This window comes from Loxodonta africana, chromosome 4 (genome assembly GCF_030014295.1).
Source record: "Loxodonta africana isolate mLoxAfr1 chromosome 4, mLoxAfr1.hap2, whole genome shotgun sequence".
NCBI lineage: Eukaryota > Metazoa > Chordata > Mammalia > Proboscidea > Elephantidae > Loxodonta > Loxodonta africana.
This window is the reverse complement of record NC_087345.1, coordinates 45338139-45360097: the sequence shown is the minus strand read 5'-3', so window position 1 is coordinate 45360097 and position 21959 is coordinate 45338139. Positions and strand designations below refer to the sequence as shown.

The following is a 21959-nucleotide window of genomic DNA, read 5'->3' as shown; positions in this document are numbered from 1 at the left end:
AATTCTGTAATAAGCATATGAAAACACACATAAAGGAGCAGTTAATTCTGCCTTATGTTAAGAATTTGGAGAGATTGTTAGCTAGTGCTTCTTAGAGGTGGATGGCATTTGAGCTGAGCTTTGAAGATTGATCCTCTGGAAGAATTAGCATTCAATCTTTATTCATTTTCCATCTATTAAAATTGTATTTATTTGGATCAAAAAATGTAGCTTATATCATCTTCATAATTTTTTTTTCCAGTGTTTGTCCATGAGTACTTATGGAAAAGATGGCTAATATTAACTTCAAAGAAGTAACCTTAATAGTAGGTGTGGTGACTGCCTGCTATTGGAACAGCCTTTTTTGTGGTTTTGTTTTTGATGATGTTTCAGCAATACTGGATAATAAAGACTTACATCCATCTACACCTTTAAAAACTTTATTTCAGAATGACTTCTGGGGAACCCCTATGTCTGAGGTAAGTAATCATATTTCAAATTTTTGAATATTCAATTAGTTTATTGCCCCTAATATTTTATCAACATTGTCATCATAGTAATTATGGGATTTTTTTCCCCAAAATTTTTATGAGGCATAACATCTTTGTCATAAATTGAACAGGAAGCTTAAGACGTGGATTACCGTCTTTAAAACATACTTGATTCTTTCTTTGGCTGTGTACCTGTACTTAAATCTTTTTAAAAATAATATATGTGGGTGAAAACCAAATGTGTAGGGAGAGCAGGAGGTGCAGTACAAGCCTGTTTCTTGCTAACTGACTTTCTCTTTTTTCTCTCTTGTGAGTCAGGCAAAAGATACGACTACTGTAATTGTAAAACATAGTAAAGTCAGTATAAATAGATTAGATTTTAAAGGTAAAAGATATATATATGTTATCTATTTTTCTGCATGGGAAAAAAAAGTCATTTACTAAATAAGTAAAATTTGTCATATCTCTTACCTAATAGTTATTTTGGCTTTGTATTGAGAACCCAAAAGTGTAGTTCATTTTTATGAGGGTGTTTTTATTTACACTGCCAATAGTTTATTTAGATGGTCAGTACTAAACTGTTTGGGTTTAAACTTTTCGTGACTTGGGATCATGTAGATTTGGTTCTAATTTTAATTCTGCCATATTAACTGTGTGAAATTGGTGGGAAGACAACTTTAAGATGGCAAGGCATTTTTCTTACGTATGAGGATAAATAAATGAATTAATTTATCTGTCTACAGTGCCTGGCCCATGTCGTTGTTGTTAGCTGCCATCGAGTTGACCTCTGTGCACCGTGAAACGAACACTCTCTGGTTCTGCACTGTTCCCATGATTGGTTGCAGATCAGACCATTGTTTTCATTGGCTGATTTTTGGAAGTGGGTCCCAGGCTTTTCTTCATAGTCCATCTTAGTCTGGAAGCTTTGCTATGTTCACTGTTACAGCAGCAGCCAAACCTCCACTGACAGACAGGTGGTAGATGCATATAGGGTGCATTGGCTGGGAATTAAACCCAGGTCTCCCACATGGAGGGTAAGAATTCTACTAAAAAAACCTAAACCCGTTGCCACTGAATCAATTCCTACTCATAGCAACCGTATAGGACAGAGTTGAACTGCCCCATAGGGTTTTCAAGGCTGTAAATCTTTAGGGGAGCAGACTGCCACATCTTTTTCCCACAGAATGACAGTGGGTTTGAACCACCGACCTTTCAGTTAGCTGAGCACTTTACCACTGCACTACTAGGGTTCCTTAGGATTATACCACTGAACCGTAAATGCCCCTGTCTGACACATAGATGTTGAATAAGTGGCTGTTGAAGTATAACATGTAACATTTTTTAATAGTTTGATCCTTAGTAGTCATTTTTGGTCCCTTCCCCCATGCCCAAAATTTGGATCCTTCTCAAGGGTATGGATGGAATCTGTCATTTGTCAAGTCACAACCACATAGTAAACATTTTTTCTTGTTTATATAAGTAGAACTCATATTTCTGCCACCTTCTTGTTCTCACCCAATTCTAGCCTTTAAGAAAATCTTTTGATAACAAAGGAAAAAATAGCCCTACTGGAACAGCCAGTATTTCTAGACAGCTTATTCCCCTGCATCCCTATCCCTGATCTACAGAGACCTTTAAAATGAGCCCATGACCCCATCTTATGGTAGTAACTCTTATGATTATAGTCATGACGTAGGGTTTTCGACTTGAAAGATTAGCTGGCCAGATGAAAGAGCCTCATAAAAGTTAGCATACCATGGTGTCAATGCTATGGGAAAGGGCTGTTTGTATATTTTTAAGTCATCTTGGTGATTTTGTAGTCCACCTAGTGTTGAGAACCACTGAGCTATAATGAGCCCTACTCTTCTGACTTTTGGCCTGTGAAGTACCTTGTGTTATGGTAACCTCTGCAGATATACTGCCTTACTGCGTTGTTTATCGCCTGTGTATGGAGATTCACGTTAACAGGAAACTGTTAGCATATTTATTTATTACATTCATGCTTCTGTTTCTGTTGCCATCTAATACCATGAGTAATTAAGTTTATTTTTACTATGCCTGAGTGTCACAATGATCTGAATTGGTTTTTTCAAAATGGAACCAGCTGCTTTACTGTATTTTCAGAGTAAATGTGATATCTAATAAGCTGATGATTATTACTCAAAAGTCTTAGTTTCCTAGTGAATTATGTTAATAATTAATCTACTTTTAGTTGCTCATTGCCTGTGGCATATGTGCATGTAATCGACATAACCAAGCAATTATATATGCTGCTATTAAAAATTAAAAATAAAAATGTGTTCCCTTCTACTTTCTGACTTCACTCTTTTGACTAGAATATATACCCTAATGGAGCAATAGAAAGTAGAATCTTTTTCTGCTTTCCTGTATGTTATGCATTGGTTTTTGTCCCCTAAAAACATGTGTTCTAAATCCTAACCCCTATATCCGTGGTTATAATCCCATTTGGGAATAGGTTTCTTTGCTATGTTAATGAGGCAGTATTAATGTAGGGTGTTTTTTAAGTCAGTTTCTTTTGAGATATAAAAGAGCAGATTAAGTAGGCAACCAAAACAGATGGGGAAGATACAAGCTACTAGATCTCCAAGGAACCAAGCAGAAGAACCTGAAAAGAGACAGGAACCTTTCCTCACAGTCGACAGAGAGAGAAAGCCTTTCTCTAGAGCTGGTGTCCTGAATTCAGACTTGTAGCCTTCTAAATTGTGAGGAAATAAATTTCTGTTCGGAAAAGCCACACACTTGTGGTATTTCTGTTATAGCAGGACTAGATAACTAAGACAGAATTTGGTACTCGAGAGTGGGATGCTGCCCTAACAGATATCTAAAATGTAGAAGTTGATTCCCAATTGGGTAACGAGTACAATTTGGAGGAAATTTGATGTGCTTCATGCTAAGGCCCTAGATTGCCTTGAAGAGACAGAGTTATGGTAGAATTATGAACGCCAAAGGCAGTTCTGGTGAGGAGTCAGAAAGAAGTGAGGAGAGCTGTAGAGAAAGTCCCTGTCATCTTAGAGAATGCATATGGCACCATCAACAGAATGTTGCTAGAATGTGGACCTGAAGTGTGCTTCTGGTGAGGCTTTAAAAGGAAATAATGAACATGGGATTGGACAGTGGAGGAAAGACGATACTTTTTATGCAGTGGCAAAGAACTTGACTGAATTATATTCACATGTTTGATGGAAGGTGGAATTTTTAAATGATGAACTTAGATATTTGGCTGAAGAGATTTCTAAGCAAGATTTTAAAGTGGCCGCATGGTTTCTTCTTGCCACTTGGAGTAAAATACAAGAGGAAAGAGATGAATTTAAAAATGAACTGTGCAAAATAAAAACAACTGAAAGATTTGGAAAATCCCGTTGTACAAACTCAAGATACATGTTCTAGGATTTTCACCAAGGACATGGCTCACAATCTTTTGTTAAAGAGATTAAGCCCGTGACTGATGAATCTAACCAACTACCGCAGCAGAAAACCCATCAGTTTAGACAGAAGGAGTCAGAGATAGGACAAAAAGGAGAAAAGCTGCCTTTCCCTTGGAATTCTACAGGCAGGAAATAGGCCAAAGAAGCTACTTCTGTTGTCCTCCAAGAAAAGAAAAGGACCATTTCTGTAGCAGCTCAGAGGTAGCAGAACTGTTGGAAGGAAGCAAGGCTGACTTGGTTTCAAAGGATGGAGTCAGGGTCTCCTAGGTCTCACAGGGTGGAGCCATAGCCTCCTAGATTTCAAATTGTGGAGCTTCATGGGCTTCTCTTAGAGCCGTCACCCTGAATTCTGACTTCTAGTTTCCTAAACTGTTAGAAAATAAATTTGTTTGTTAAAGGCACCCACTTGTGGTATTTCTGTTACAACATCACTAGGTAACTAAGACTCCATACAAATCATGTCAGTTCAGTGCAGTATCTTAGAAACAAAAAGGATAGGTCCTATACATAAAAAAAATCCACAAGAAAAGTACTAAAGCTAATAGGTAAGTTCAGTTAAGTTGCAGAATACAAAACGAACACAGAAAAATCTATTTTGTGTTTATACACCAAACCCAACCCAGAAGGGTCGCTATGATGATTTATACACCAGCAATGAAAAATCCGAAAAGGAAATTAAGAAAACAATTCCATTTACAGTAACTTATAAACAAATAAAATACCTAGGAATAAGCCTAACCAAGGACTTGATTAACATCGCGCACAAGTAAAATTTTTCTGAAGATCATTAAAAAGTGGCTGCAGCGGTATATCCACAGGGAATTGGCAGAAATTCAAGCCAAATTCTGAAGAGTATATCACTGGATATTCCATGGAACTAGGGATATCATTGCTGATGTCAGATGGATCCTAGCTGAAAGTAGAGAATATCAGAAAGATGTTTACTTGTATTTTATTGAGTATGCAAAGGCATTCCACTGTGTGGATTGTAACAAATTATGGATAACAGTGCAAAGAATGGGAATTCCTGAACACTTAATTGTGCTCATGAGGAACCAGTGCTTAGACCAAGAGGTAGTTGTTTGAATGGAACAAAGGGATATTGCGTAGTTTAAAGTCAGGAAAGGTGTGCATCAAGGTTGTATCCTTTCACCATACCTATTCAATCTATATGCTGAGCAAATAATCCAAGAAGCTGAACTATATAAAGAAGAACGGGGCATCAGGATTGGGGGAAGACTCATTAACAACCTGTGTTATGCAAATGACACGACCATGCTTGCTGAAAGTGAAGAGGACTTGCGGCACTTACTGATGAACATCAAAGACCATAGCCTTCAGCATGGATTACACTTCAGCATAAAGAAAACAAAAATCCTCACAACTGGACCAGTAAGCAACATCATAATAAACAGAGAGAAGATTGAAGTTGTCAAGGATTTTATTTTACTTGGATCCATAATCAACCCCCGTGAAAGCAGCAGTCAAAAAATCCAAAGACACATTGCATTGGGCAAATCTGCTGCAAAAGTCCTCTTTAAAGTATTGAAAAACAAAGATGTCACACTGGGGACTAAGGTGTGCCTGACCCAAGCCATGGTGTTTTCAGTTACCTCATATGCCTGCGAAAGCTGGACAGTGAATCAGGAAGACTGAAGAAGAATTGATGCCTTTGAATTGTGGTATTGGCAAAGAATATCGAATATACCATGGACTGCCAAAAGAATGACAAATCTGTCTTGGAAGAAGTACAACCAGATGCTCCTTGGAAGCAAGGATGGGGTAAGACTACGTCTCACATACTTTGGACATGCTATCAGGAGGGATCAGTCCCTGGAGAAGGACATCATACTTGGTAGAGGGTCAGCCAAAAAGAGGAAGACCCTCAATGAGATGGATTGTCACAGCGACTGTAACAATGGGCTCGAGCATAACAACAATCGTGACAGTGGCACAGGGGTGGACAGTTTTTCGTTCTGTTGTACATAGGATTGCTATGAGTTGGAACCAACTCGATGGCACCTAGCAACAACAAAGGAGTTGAAAGATATATACACAGAAAATGTATGAGTTTAATTCGCACATTTATGATCAATTGATTTTTCACAAGGGTACCAGATTCATTCAGTGGAAGAAAGAATAGACTCTTCAACAAATGGTGCCAGAACAACTAGATTTTCACATGCCAGAAAATGCAGTTGGTTCCTCAGAAAGTTTAAGATTGAAAATCCATGTGGCCCAGCAACTGCATTCCTAGGTATACATCCAAAGTATTGAAAACAGGGACTAAAAAGATACATGTACACCAGTATATTCGTTACAGCATTATTCACAATAGCCAAAAGGTGGAAACAAGTGAAGTGTCTGTCAGCATATGCATGGATAAACAAAATGTATATGCACAAATGGCATATTATTCAGACTAAAAAGGAATGAAGTTCTAATAACATGGAACGACATGAATGAACCTTGAAAATATGCTTAGTGACATATGACATATACAAAAGAACAAACATTGTCTGACTCAACCCACATGAAATATCTAGAATAGGCAAATTCATAGAGACAGAAGGTAAATTAGAAGTTACGAGGGGATTGGACCAAGGGGGAAATGGGTAGTTATTGCCTAATGATTACAGAGTTTCTGTTTGAGAAAAACTTTGGAAGTAGTGATGAAAAGTTTTGGAAGTAGGTAGTGATTAAAGTTGTACAACATTTTGGATGTAATTAATGCTACTGCATTGTACACTTAAAAATGGTTAAAATGGCAAATTAAAAATAAAGATGACGATCTCTAAAAAAACAAAAATGATAAGTGCTCAGATAGCCTTGTATGAGCTGAAGTTTGAAGGATGTACAAAATTAGCCTATCAGGAAAGAACATTCTAAGTAGGTCGCCATATCATGGTGTGTGTATTCAATACCAGCAGCAATATTGAAATAATCCTAATCCCAAAATGGGGAATGTTTGTTTTGTGTTTCCTAATGCTCTCTGATAGTGACGAACATGCTAGTTATGTCTGTACCTGTGTACCAGACAGTTACAACAAAATGTGGTAAGAGGTAGGAGAACATGGAAGCAGAGTGTGGGTGCGTTTAATTAAAACTATAAAAAATTGCCAAGGTAATATTTTATATATTTTTGAACTGTGTTTTTATTCTTAAGTCTAGTTTGATTATGCTTGGTAAAACATTCTTTTGGTTAAATGTAACATCTAACCTAAAAAGAAATTCAGTACTTCACATAAAATTTGATTTATTGCCAACAAAGCACACCATGCAGATTTTTGCTCTTGTATTACTCTCTATGCAGTATTTGGGGATTTTGAGTTTAAGCTATTCAGACTTATACATATTGGAGATGTTTTTCATAAAACAAGTGGATAATACTGGCAGTCTACTTTGGAAAAATCCACTATCCATATCTCTGTGGAGCATAGTTCTACTCTGGCACGTGGAGTTGCCCATGAGTAGGAGTTGGTTTGATGGCAGCTAGTTTCGGTTTTGAATCATCACTATTTGAACTGAGCTAATAAGCATTCTGTTCTTAAATTACCTTTTGAACACCTGGCCAAACAGTTGTAGAAGCTCTTATATAACATATTGGTAATAAATAAGAGAATCCTGTGCCCCAACTTGATCACTGCCACCAATGCCCTACTTTTTTCTTTTTTTAGTCTGTATATCTGTGAAGACGAGTTAATAGTCAAATGTTCTTTCTCTGCTGTTAATTCTGTGACCCCTATGTGTCTGGAGGGAGATTACCTTGGTTTTGAACTTAGGAAATAGGAAAGCATAGATTGCAAAGGTACCTTTTATGTTTGCGTTACTCTTCGGGCATTTCATTGTTCTATTGTTATTTCTCAGCCAAATGGATATACCTTCAATAGGAAATGCATGATTACTGTGTTTTTACGCAAATAACGGACGCCTTCTATGTTTGTTTGCCAACTGAGCCCTTTCTCCAGGAGATATTTTTGTAAGCATACTAAGCTAATTTTATCTTACAGCAACATGAAAAAAAAATTGGCATAGTGGTGCTTAAGAAAATAACTTGCTGGGGGATGGCATGATTGGCAAACAAACATAGAAGGGGTGCATTATTTGCATAAAAATGTGATAATTTATGTACCCTGAGGGACTACGTTATTTTGATAATCAGTGATTGATTTTTTTGTTTCTGTTTTTGTTTTCTTCTTTTAGGAGAGAAGCCACAAATCTTACCGTCCTTTAACAGTATTGACATTTCGCTTAAATTATCTGTTTAGTGAACTCCAGCCAATGTCATATCATCTCCTCAATCTGATTTTCCATGCTGTGGTTAGTGTGATATTTCTTAAAGTCTGCAAACTTTTTCTGGACAACAAGAGTAGTGTGATTGCTTCTTTACTTTTTGCAGTACATCCAGTACACACAGAAGCAGTAAGTAAAACTAAATCAATTTTTTTCCATTATTGTATTGGAAAACCTATGCATTGATTATAATGTTATAAGTTTTTAAGAAAAAAAATTAACCATGACATTAAGGGTAAGTGTTTAAAGACTCTTGAATTAAAATAGTAAGTCTAACTTTCTATCGCACATTTTTTTAAATTTTAAAACAACTTTGTACGTAAACGAATGAAAGTTTGTAGGCAAAAGTCTTTATGTTTAAACCGTGTGTGTGTGTGTGTGTGTGTGTGTGTTTTGGCTTTGGTTGGAGGGATGCTGTGTCGTCTCCCACTATCTTTTGGTGTCTAGCTGAACATTTCCTGCATGTTTACAAAAATGTTAGGTTGTTTTAGATTTTGTGAGTCCCAAATGCTCTTAAGGAAGAAGCTTGGGGGTTTTATACACAAATTTTTAGAATTTAAAAAGACTTCTAAATCCTCTCATTTTACAGAAGAGAAGATTGAGATCTATGGAGATAGTCTGACCAAGCTCACAAAGAAAGAATTAGAAATAACTTCTTTTAATTTTAATTACTGGTGCCTCCCCCCGCACCCCCATACTGCATTGTCTTTCTACATATGGCTTTTATACTTGTAATATATCCCCATTATTTCACAAAGGGAGTATAAATTATAATTAAGATTTTATTTAAACTCCAACCTAAATAGTATTTATTTCTAATTGAAACTTAGTTCTCTCCCTTCTATTTAAATTGGGTTCTGTTTATCGTCTTTTTTAGTTTGCTGGTTTATTATGAGGTAACACATTGAATTTATGATACTTTTGCTTTTTAAGAACAGTTGTATTTTAAGAAAAATTTTAAGAAGGGCTTAGTTCTTTTTAAAATTTTTTTTGAGAACTATGCTAGGTAATTGTACCGGAGTTATGTCAGATGTTACATTGGGGGAGGCTGGGTAAATGGTACACAGGACCGCTCTGTGCTTTTTTTTGCAATTTCCCAGGAGTCTATAGTTATTTCAGAGTAAGTTAAATAATAATAATAAAAGAACTGTTACAAATGATCATTCTGATAGTTTCATTCATGGATATTATACAAATTTACCACATGAGGGCACTCAAGGACTGTGTAAGAAATAGAAATGTGTATTTGAAAAGTTACGACTATTTAATTTCTATGTAAAGTGCTGTTGGTATTATGTAACATTTTCAAAATACTCTTCCTTAATTTGAAACTCACTCCCTCTTTTCCTTTCTAGGTAACAGGTGTTGTAGGAAGAGCAGAACTTTTGTCATCTATCTTTTTTCTAGCTGCATTTTTGTCATATACCAAATCTAAAGGACCAGATAATTCCATAGGTAAATGTCTAACATTTGACTTTTTTCTATACCTATAAAACTTGGTAATGTAATTTTTATTTATGCCAGATGCCTCTTACACATTATATGCCACCCAAACCCATTGCCATCAAATCGATTCCAACTCATAGCAACCCTACAGGACGGAATAGAATGCCCCATAGGATTGCCAAGGCTGGTAACCTTTACAGAAGCAGACTGCCACATCTTTTCTCCTGCGGAGCAGCTGGTGAGATTGAGCTGCTGACTTTTTGGTTAGCAGCCAAGCTCTTGAAACACTGCACCGCCAAGGCTCCTTTTATATGCCACACTTGGTTTATCTTTATACGTTGTTCTACTTTAGCATGTATGATAATATGAAAGTATGCAACATTGTCTACATTAAAAACTGCATTTTGTTTATATTTTACTGTAAGCTAAGAGATTCTATTTGACCTAATTTTAAAAACCAAATTATCCTAGAATATAGGAGTTTTGAGTCTTATTGCCTAGTTCCACCTGATATTATCTATCAGTGATACAGGTACCAATGCTTCACTTGCCTTTCTAAAAATAACACATGGTGGACTGTGAATTATACTGTTTAGGCAACTCTAGTATAACTTCTATTATGTTTGGATCATATTTCAGCTATTTATTGAGCCCTTGTGTCCCCACCACTCGTCTGTCAGTATGTTATACTGTGGTAGCTTGCATGTTGCTGTAATGCTGGAAGCTATGTCACTGTTGTTTCTAATAACAACTGGGTCACCCATGGGGGACAGGTTTCAGTGGCTCTTCCAGACTAAGACTAGGAAGAAGGACCTGGCAGTCTACTTCTGCAAAAAAAAAATTGGCCAGTGCAAACCTTATGAATAGCAGCAGATATAGTGCCGGAAGGTGAGTCCTTCAGGTTGGACTAAAAAAAAAAATCAAACTTATTGCTGTTAAGTCAATTCCAACTCATAGTGATCCTATAGGACAGAGTAGAGCTGCCCGGTAGAGTTTCCGAGGAGCACCTCGTAGATTCAAACAGCCAGCGTTTTGGTTAGCACACGTAGCTCTTAACCACTATGCCACCAGGGCTTCCTTCAGGTTAGAAGGTACTCGAGATACAACTGGGAGAGAGCTGCCTCTTCAAAGCAGAGTTGACTTTAATGACAAGGATGAAGTAAAGCTTTCAGGACCTTCAATTGCTGGTGTGGCATGACCCAAAATGAAAAGAAACAGCTGCGAATATGCATTAATAATCGGAACATGCAATGTATAAAGTGAATCTAGAAAAGTTGGAAGTCATCAAAAATGAAATGGAATGCATAAAGATTGATATAGACATTAGTGAGTTGTTTTAGACAGGTATTGGACAGTTGGAATCAAACAATCATATGGTCTTCCACACCGGGTATGACAAATTGAAGAGGAACGGCTTTGCATTCATCATCAAACGGAATATTTCAAGATCTGTCCTGAAGTGGTATAGTGGTTAAGTACTACGGTTGCTAACCAAAGGGTCGGCAGTTCGAATCTGCCAGGCGCTCCTTGGAAACTCTGTGGGGCAGTTCTGCTCTGTCTTGTAGGGTCGCTATGAGTCGGAATCGACTCAACGGCACTGGGTTTGATTTCGGTTTTGATCCTGAAGTACAGATGTAATAAGCTATATAGATATCTATCTATGCAATAATTTCAAGCATTTATCTTCTTTTTGTATTGATAGTTTGTTAATTATGATTCACACCTGTAATTTTCTCCATTTTTCCCACCCAGCCTTTGTTTTAAAAGTTACTATTTGGTTGGAAAACTTTCCTCTCCCAAAACAAAAAATGTATTTTAGTTCAAGTTACACATCTTAAGGTTTTACTTTGCTTTGAATATATAAAACAATTACTTAGAAAATTTAAATATATTTTAAATTCCAAATTATGCAGTGTAAGTCAATGGGAAATATGGGTATGGAATCACAAGATTTTTCATAATGTTTAGTAGTTGTCTAATTTTTGTACTATTATACAATTGTTTTTGTGAAGTTTTATTTATTTCTTTTCTGAAATTGCAGTGTGGCCTCCAATTGCTTTGACAGTATTTTTGGTGGCTGTTGCAACATTGTGTAAAGAACAAGGAATAACAGTTGTGGGAATTTGCTGTGTGTATGAAGTGTTTATTGCCCAGGGGGTAAGGAAACATAAAATTTTTGATTGCTATCTTGGTTTATCTTAGTTTAATCAGATTGTCTTTATTTTCTAAATCTATCTTTAGAAACTATCCTATCTATTTAAATCACTCTGTTTACCAATTCATTTAGAAAGTCAAACCAAAAATTTGCATAAAACAAGCATGTTTTCTTTCATACCCACTAAAACTTAATTTTTTCTTTTTTAAAGACATCTTCATTTTTTAAGGACTGATTTTTAAGTTTCAATAATGAAATTATTAGGCAATTTGGAACAGTGCAGAATAATACTGTAAAATATAATTCATTATTAGGTAGTCTTCATTTTTATTCATTACCAGTTCCACAAATTGTTCCATATTGGTTTTATAATTAGAGTCAGTTTGTACTTAATGTTGTATTTGGGAGGTGCTATGTTGTGAAACATAATAGTATATTGTTATTCATTATTTAAAACTCTTTTTTTTTTCCCTAGTATACTTTGCCATTATTATGTTCTACTGCGGGACACTTTCTCCGTGGAAAGAGTAGTATTCCATTTTCTATGCTGCAAACACTAATAAAACTTATTGTCCTGATGTTTAGTACACTATTACTTGTTGTGGTCAGAGTCCAGATTATTCAGTCCCAGCTTCCAGTATTCACTAGGTATGAAATTCTGAGTCTTTTTTGTGTTTTCATGACTTTAGATTTTAAGTGATTATAAATGTTCCAGAAAGTCTTTGATTTACATTGAGTTTTTTAAACAGCTTTATTGATATATAATTAACATAAAAATTGCACATATTTAAAATGTACAGATTAGTAAGTTTTGATGTATGCGTACAACCATAAAACTATCATCACAGTAAAAATAATGACTCCCAAATTGGTTGACGAGTTAAGTCTTCTGTCTTTAGTGATTTTTGTCTTCTTTTTCTATCAGTTATTGAGAGAGGAATGTTGAAATCTTTGACTGTAATTGTAGATTTGTACATTTCTCCTTGCAGTTTTATCAATTCTTGCTCCACATGTTTTGAAACTCTGTTATTAATGCATGAACATTTAAGATTGTTACATCCTCTTGATCAGTTGCCCCTTTCATCATTTTGAAATGAGCTTCTGTCTTTCATAAGACTCTACTCTGAAATTTACTTTGTGTTATACTAACATAGCCACTCTAGCTATATTTTGTTAGCGTTATATGGTGTATCTGTTTCCAGTCCTTATAACCTTCCTGTGTCTTTAATGTAGGCTTCTCTTTTTTTTTTTTAATTTTGTTCACTTTTATATATGCTTTCATCTGTTTTTTATTGGTAGTAATCTAACAAGTGTCACTCTGTCTCATCAAAGTGTAGCATAATATTTTAGCCGTTATACTTTTTTTTCCCTTGGTGGAGGATATAATCTCATATTCTTTTTTTTTTTCGTAATTGTTGTTAAGATAGATATATGTTTATGTACATATATATATAAAACACAACATTTGCCAATTCAGCATTTTTTACTTCTATAGTTTAGTCATATCACCTACGTTAATCATGTTGAACCATCACCAATAATTGTTGCCAAATTTTCCATCACCATAAAGAGAAACTCACTGCTTCCTAAATAATGACTCCCTCTTCCCCCCTTTCTCCTACCCGTGGTAACCACTGTTAAAACTTTGGTCTCTGTATCTTTGCCTATTCTGTGTATTTCATATAATAGAGGCCTACCATATTTATCCCTTTACAATTGATTTATTTCACTCAGTATATTGTTTTCAAGGTTCGTCCATGTTATAGCATGTGTCAGGACATCATTTCTATTTATGGTAGAATAATATTCCATTGTATATATGTGCCACATTTTGTTTATCCATTCATCTGTTGATGGACATTTTGGTTGTTTCTCAGGTGTATTACGTGTAGGCTGCATATAGTTGGATTTTCCTCTTTTGTTTAATTGGATAGTATCTGTCCTTTAAATGCAGGGTTTTGGTCATTTATATTTAATATGATTATTGATATAGTTTTATTCACATCTATCATCTTGCTCATTGTTCCCTTAGTCCACCCATATATTCTTTGTTTCCTTTTTTCTCTTTTCACCTTCCTTTAGATTGAGTACTTCTTATTATTTCATTTTATCTCCTTGGTTTATTAGATATAAATCTTTGTTGTCTCATTCTAGGGTTTCTAGTGTGCATCTTTTGCTTATCACAGTCTACCTTCAAGGGATATTATAACTTCAAGTATGTATAGTATGAATATAAGTACATATATGTGTGTGTATAGTACAAGAGCTTACGTTTCATTTTTCTCCTCTCATTCTTTCTGTTATTTGCATACATTTTTCTTCAGCATACATTAGAAATCCAAAATTATTTTTGTTTCCGATTTTTGGGGCTGCTTTTGTTTGTTTGCTTTAAACAGTAAATTATCCTTTGAAGATTTTTAAACAGAAAAAAAAAGTTTTTTATATTTACCCATGGAGTTAACATTTCCAGTGCTCTTCATTCCTTTGTTAGTTCAAGATTTTCATATATTTTGCCTTGTACCTGAAGGACTTTAACATTTCTTGTCATGCGAGTGTGCTGGTGAGTAATCATTTTAGCTTTTGCATGTCTAAAAATGTGTTTATTTCACCTTTGTTTTTGAAAGATATTTTCACTGGGTATGTAGTTCTATGGAAACCCTGGTGGCGTAGTGGTTAAGTGCTACGGCTGCTAACCAAAAGGTTGGCAGTTCAAATCTGCCAGGCGCTCCTTGGAAACTCTATGGGGCAGTTCTACCCTGTCCTATAGGGTCGCAATGAGTCGGAATTGACTCGACGGCACTGGGTTTGGTTTGGTTTTATATAGTTCTACATCGATGGTTTTCCATTCACTACTCTAAAGATGTTGCTCTCCTGTCTCCTGGCTTGCATTGTTTTCAACAAGAAATCTTCTGTCATCCTTATCTTTATGGTTTTATATGGAATCTATCTTTTTTTATGCCTTTTTATATTTTCTCTTTATCACTGGTTTTAAGCAATTTGTGCTCAAACAGCATTCTTCATGTTTTTTGTGTTTAGGTTAATTGAGCTGCTTGTAGGTTTATACTTTACATAAATATCAGAGAATTTACTTCTTCAGATGTTTTTTCTGTTCCTTCTCTCGTTATCTTCAGGTATTCCCTTTGCAAATATACTAGGCCTCTTGAAGTTGCCCCACTGATGCCACGTTCATTTTTTTTCCAGTGTGTTTTCTCCCTCTTTTCGTTTTGTATAGTTTATATTGCTGTGCTTGAATTTCAGTAATCTTTATCTGCCATGTCTAATATGCCCTTAATTCCATCTAGTTATTTTTCATCTCAGATGTTGTAGTTTTCATCTCAAGAAGTTCAATTCTGATGTTTTTATGTCTTCTGTGTCTCTACTTGATATGTTTAGTCTTTTTTTTAAAAAAAAAACATCTTGAACATGTGGAATATGGTTATAACACCTTTAATGTTCTTGCCTACTGATTCTATCATCTGTCATTTTTTTGGTCAGTTTAGATTGAATAAATTTTCTCCTCATTATGGATTGTATTTCCTGCTTCTTTATGTACCTGATCATTTTTTACTGGGTGCCAGATGTGAATTTAGTATGATATACGCCTTTAAGTATTTTAGCTGTGTTCTGGCATGCAGTTAAGTTACTTGGAAACAGTTTCATCTTTTCAAGTCTTGCTTTTAAGCTTTGCAGAACCACGGACAGTATTTAGTGTAGAGCTCTAAGTGACCATGGGCAGTATTTAACGTAGAGCTAGGTGTAAGTGACTGGCATCACTTGCAGGGACTCTTTTTTAACAAAAGGCCAGAATGTAGTTCATGTTGCTGTCCATGATAGTGCATTGCTGTCTCTGATTAGAATAAATTTTATTCAGATAATTCTCTAAGTCTAACATTTTGTGTTTGTGTGTGTGTGTGTGTGTGTGACATTTTCACACAGCTATCCTTAATAACAATTTTTTTTCTTTAATTACTTTTCAATTCTATGAATTTTTACCTCTGAGTCTTGTCATTCTAAACTGAAAAACTGATACAGGTGTTAAAATATGGAAAATAGATTGAATCATAGGTATATACTTTTTATTGCCCTCTTCTTTCAGTTTCAGTGTTTTTATTCTATCATTTCTCTTAGGTAATTTTTAATCAGTTATCCTCCATCTTCATTTCTACAGTCTGAAAATATGGTTTATAGGTGTGTTTTTGTTTTGTGTTATGTATATGTGGACAGGTTATTTCAAAAGTCTTCTTCGTTATTGTTTTTCTGGTCTGTCTTCTTGTAACTTTCTTATTCTGCCTTCAACTTCTTATTCATAACAGTTCTATTTCTTCCTTAGAATTATTGAAAACAGTTATAATTGACATTTTCTTTGCATTTGTACCAGAAATTGCATATATACATTGTCGTGTATGGTACGTGTTACACATTTTCCACATATGTTTTTTTCCAAAATATACCATACTTTTACACAATTTTTTTTTTTACATGGTGCTGTAAAAAAATTAGCATAGCATCCTTACAAAAATATCTCGCATGGGAGGGCGCAGTAGGCAAATGTAGAAGGCACGCATTGTCTGCATAGAAGTATGGTAATCATTTTTTAAGGTGTTTATGTGCGTGTGTGGAAGGATTTATGATCTGCTTCCAAAAAATCAATCATGGGCCTGCTCAGTGGCAGCTAACGGTGACATACACACACATAGGCCCACACACACAGTATGTGTATTATGTATATATAATTTTATTCTATTAGATTGCCCTGTGAAGTTGATTATATCGCTTGACTTTTGTGAGCATTATAATAAATATGGGTAATGATCAATATGAGTATGTAAAAATAATTATATAAAGCCAACTCTTTCTCTACAGTTGAGTTATTGAATCAGCGATCCTAAATAAACTGTTATAAAAATTGAACTCTGAGTAATGGATTACAGGAAAAAAAGAGCATTGTATTCAGTTCTGGTGATTTTGAGAATTTGAGTCCTGACTCTTGAGATTTATTTATGTATATATTTAGAGATTCAAATATGAAAGCTTTCAAAATGGTATTATTTATTCAAATAGTTTTTACTTTTTCTCAACCATTTGATGTTTTGAAGAAGGAAAAGTAAAAGAAGTAGTAGAGGCTGGTATTCATGGAGTTGTTCATTTTAAAATGAAAAATCAGGTTTTTAAAGGACTATCAATCTAGCCAATAAAATTTTAGAATGTAGATTGAAGAAATAAAAATCTGAAGCTATTTATTTGAAATACTTTAAGTGTTTTAAAAATGACTTGACTTTGTTTTCAGGAAATAGACTAAATTAATAAAATATATACAGTTTAATATATCATGGTCTAGAGAAATGTAAACTAGGATAAATTAGGAAAAAAAGTAGAACCCAAATAAAATGTTACATAGGTCTGTATATAAGCTTTCTAGTGGTCAAAGTAAAGAAGGGGAAAGCTCCTAGGTGATATGGTTTTTCCTGTCCGTGAGAGAAGGAAAGCATAGTAATTCTTTCTAGGAAGCATAACTTTTATTAGCAGTTAGGTATTAAAGAAATGTCTTTTGTATGAAACCACTGATGAGTGTTCTTAAAAGCATCCATACAACACATGTGATAATAAACCTTGTAAAACTTTTTGTGTTATTAATCAGATCACAATTTAATGAAAGTACTTCTACAGTGCCATAATTTTATTATAGTATACATGTCTGAATTGTTCTAATAATAAACTAGAGAAATAGATGACTTGCTTGCTGTTCAAGCAGTCCTTTATAAATATCACTTCTGTCTGCTAGACTTTTTATAGTGGTTAGACAGTTTGAACTCTGGCAAGAGTCTGAAGCATCCATAAAAAAAAATTTATGTCATCTGATAAAATTACATATAAAATATTTCTTTTATTATTTTTCAGTATTTTATGTATATATGTTATGTATTGGTTTTGTGGTTAAAATGTTTTATTTTAAAGAACTGTTTTTCATCCTTTATACAGATTTGATAACCCAGCTGCTGTAAGCCCAACTCCTTCAAGGCAACTAACTTTTAACTACCTTCTTCCTGTGAATGCTTGGCTTCTTTTAAATCCTTCAGAGCTCTGCTGTGATTGGACAATGGGAACAATACCACTTATAGAGTCATTTCTGGATATTCGAAATCTTGCCACGTTTACTTTCTTTTGTTTTTTGGGAGCTTTGGGAGTATTCAGTCTGCGATACCCTGGTGATTCTTCTAAGGCTGTTTTAATGGTAAGAAACTTTCTTAACTTTTCAGGTGTTACTACATTCAGTAAGAGACTATCTTTAATTCATAAAAAACATCTTTTTAAAGGCAATGTCTTTTGCTCCGCATCTGCTCAATTTATGAACTTACTTTAAGTTATCCTAAAATTATACATCAGAATATAATTTGCAGGCGTAATTTTACATGATATGTTCAGAACGTAAAATAAACACTGATTATGAATTTCCCTGCTGGTATTTGAATACCAGTGGCATAGCTTCCAGCATCACAGCAACACGCAAGCCCCCACAGTACGACAAACTGACAGACGCGAAGGGGACATTATGCTTGGTAAAGTAAAGGGCCGGCGAAAAAGAGGAAGACCCTCAATGAGATGAATTGGCACGGTGGCTGCAGCAGTGGTTTCAAGCCTAACAATGATTGTGAGGACACCACAAGACCAGGCAGTGTTTGGTTCTTTTGTACCTGGGATCACCATGAGTAGGAACCGACTTGATGTACCTAACAACTACAACATGAATTTTCCTAATTTGATTGGAGCTCTGAAATCATGAAGAATCCCTTTTTGGTTTGTTTTCTTATGTTTCTTACCTTCACGCAATAAATTATACACTTTTTGAAGGAAGGACCATATTGTATACTTTCTTGTTTTCCTGACACCAAGAGGAATGTCATATAAGGTATACAGCTAGAAGCATGTAGTGCTTCAATTCTCATTACCTAGATTTTCATTACTTCATGCCGTAGCTCTTAACTATAGTCACAGAACTCCAATTATTTGAGAAATCTTTTTGTTGTTGTTTTTCTAAAGTCTGTCTCCTTGTGTCTTCCATTAGTATATATAGAAAGAGCAAATAAATGGTAGAGTACCTCCTGAAGTGGGGTTCTGCAAAAAGAGCAGTTAAAAAAGCAGGATAGAGGAATTTAAAATTTTGATAAATAAAATAGTGGTTTATATAATGTAATCTGGATGAAAAATGAAATAAAGAATATTGCCAATGAAAAAAATTTGTGTAAATGATGTATTATTTATATGTAAAAGAACAATTTTGACATTGAGCATAATCCTGCTTTAAGTGTAGTCCTAAGCATGCTGTCTTTTTATGGTGGTATTTTAAAGTTCTCTGGAAGGGGTAAGTAGAACAAAGGAACAAGTTCCAAATACCATGTAGTATGTTAAACACTTACTGATAAAAGATGGGATATATATCTCAACACCGTAAAGTAAGTAGTTATTATTCCCATTTTCTTGATAAATTGAGTCTCAGGATGATTAAATAGTTTACCTTTTGTTACCTAGCAAGTAAGAAGTAAAAGATTTATGTCCAAATCCTTTGCTTCTTTCCTCTACCATCTTTTTTAAAGAGAGTTTACTGGAAGAAGAAGATTCTAAGTTAGTCATAGTTAATTCACTTGGCCTACATTAATAGAGAACATGTTAGAACTTCTGAGTAAATTAATCATTGAGGACATTCCTTGTTCCAGAACCAGTAGTTTTTTCCTGAGAGTTTAACTTGTTTAATTCCTTAAATGAAATTGGTTTAGGGTAGCTATGAATTTAAAAAGAACATTTAGTAACCTCTCTTTATCTGTTTCATAGCTAGCTGTTTATTTTTATCAGCATTTCAGAGAAATTGAAAGTGAATTATATCATTTTATCTTTTGATTAAAAATAAACATTTTACATTTTGATTAAAAAAACTCACTAAACCAGATGTAAATTGGTATAATATGGTGCTTTTCCTCAGATTCAGTATTGTTTCGTTGGAGATCAGAAATTATAAAACTTTCGTGGAGAAAGAATTCTTCACAGTATCTATGTATCTCTACATCCATAATTCCCTGATAAACAATGATGAAGAAAAAAAACTTTCCCTTCAACCCATTAGAAGAGTCTCAAACTTCTGAGCTAAACAATCGATGTATTTATTCAATTAAATTCTGTAGAACAAACCAGAGTAACAAAATGTGGAAGCAGGTGTTCATTGAAACAGATGTCCTAATGACGACCAAAGTTATTTCCTTCCACAGGTTATTTGTGCGAGAGCTTTTGTAATGGCTTTATATGTGGAAACCATATGCCATCCCATTTTCAAAATGCCAAGAAATATAAGCCTTTTTGCGGTTTTATTTTTCTTCAGTTTCCAGTATTATAACTTTAGAAATCTTCCTAGAATAACAGACTATTGACTTGAGACAGTTTTATTTTTATACATACACTAATAAACCTCTAGTAAATATATGTGACTCATCAGAATATTATTCAAAGTAATGCTAAGGTCAGAGGCAGTAGCCTGCTGTCTTGTGTGAACCATACCTTATTCCATTCCTTTGGTTGCTAATATGTGGTTACATGTAGTTGTAAAGCTGTAAAAACTGGCTGTTTGTCAACCTTTGTAGTTTTGTTGGAAAACCTTTGAATATCTTTCTGTCAATTTATTTTTAATACATACATGTAAGTCAGATATGTAAAAAATCATCAGTGTCATGTTATAGTTTCAAAAGATACATCTACTTTCTTATTTAATTGGATGAGCCTTTGTGATCTAAGCTTTGATTAAAGGTGTAAATATTTACCATTTTTATATTTGACTATGCAAGTGTATTCCTCACAGAAAACCAGTCACACATAGCTAATTATGGTTTTCAAATTTAAAATGCTCTATTTTAATTTCAAGTAGAAATAATTTCTAAGCACCCCGGGAATCTTTTTTTCAAAGAAAGCCCATGAGTATTCTCTAATTTATAAGCTGTAGCATCTAAGAAAACTTCCATCTTACCTTGCTTGCGTACACCCTGCTGTTTCTTATTACCATCTTGTACTCTTTTATGTTTAAACTAGTATTAAAAAATGATCCACAGTGCATTACTCAAATGCCAAAGAAATAGCAAGTATTTGAATTTGAGTGTTAAGTGTCCATATATATTTTTTAATGTATTGTCTTGTCTTTTCCTTCTAGGCACTTTGTTTAATGGTGCTACCATTTATTCCTGCATCAAACCTTTTTTTTCCTGTTGGATTTGTTGTTGCTGAGCGAGTATTATATGTTCCTAGCATGGGGTTCTGTATTTTGGTAGCCCATGGATGGCAGAAAATATCAAACAAAAGGTGAATTAAAATGTTCATTTAATGCCTACAAACTATAGAATTAAGTACGATGCATTCTAGTATTTTAATTCTGTCTATTTAATGTCATTTTATAGGTCATTATTTATATTGTTTTTCATCTTGATATTTGTCTGCAGTTCAAGTTAGGGAAGTTCCATGGCACCTGCCTCATCCTGTGTTCTACTCCGTATTTGTAATTTTGTTTTACAGCCTGAGACATAACAAACTTCGAATCAGACCCAGATGAAAACAAGAATATTTTTGAGCCTAGAGCCACATTTGAGCACTACCACTTTCATATGCAGTGAACTAAGATGTACTCTTCTTACTTAAGCAAACCATAATTGCATTAATATATGTAAAATTAATTATTAATTTTTTAAAAAACTTTAAAGTGTTCAAGTCAATACTGTGTAAAACGCACACAGTAAGCAATTCATAATTTCTTATTAGCATCATCATTATCTTCATCCTAATCATGTCCCAGTTTTCTTAAAATAACGGGGAGAGTGGTCACACTGTATGTACATTTACAGACTAATAGTGATAGATATTATCTCATTGTAAATATGTGCTGAAGCACTAAAATTATGAAATCAAAGTTTTAGTAGTTAAGTAATACTAATGTAATAGTATTAAATTTAGATTTGTAACTTGAAAGAGCAATTTGTCTCTTCTCACTTTACAGTTACTCCAACCCTCTGAATTCTGACTTCTGTCTATATCACTCCACTGATAAATGTAATAGATTGTCTCCCAGTAGCAAAATCCAATAATTGCTTTCTTTCACAATGTATTTCCTTGGCATCTGTA

At 34.4% G+C, this 21959-nt stretch overlaps 1 protein-coding gene across 7 annotated transcripts in view; it reads left to right on the top strand.

Annotated features, from left to right (window-relative positions):
- The window catches only part of TMTC3 (transmembrane O-mannosyltransferase targeting cadherins 3), a 63287-nt gene that overhangs the window by 17280 nt on the left and 24048 nt on the right, over positions 1 to 21959 (top strand). For 6 of the 7 annotated variants that reach the window (XM_064283769.1, XM_064283770.1, XM_064283767.1 and 3 more), the window contains 7 exons: positions 242 to 458; positions 8120 to 8338; positions 9565 to 9664; positions 11697 to 11812; positions 12286 to 12458; positions 17790 to 18042; positions 20998 to 21146. In XM_064283769.1, the coding sequence (XP_064139839.1) occupies positions 261 to 458; positions 8120 to 8338; positions 9565 to 9664; positions 11697 to 11812; positions 12286 to 12458; positions 17790 to 18042; positions 20998 to 21146 (1208 nt within the window). In that variant the 5' untranslated portion in view covers positions 242 to 260. Of the gene's footprint in view, positions 1 to 241; positions 459 to 5549; positions 7725 to 8119; positions 8339 to 9564; positions 9665 to 11696; positions 11813 to 12285; positions 12459 to 17789; positions 18043 to 20997; positions 21147 to 21959 lie in introns of those variants that run through there. The other variant, XM_064283771.1, reaches the window with a different exon arrangement.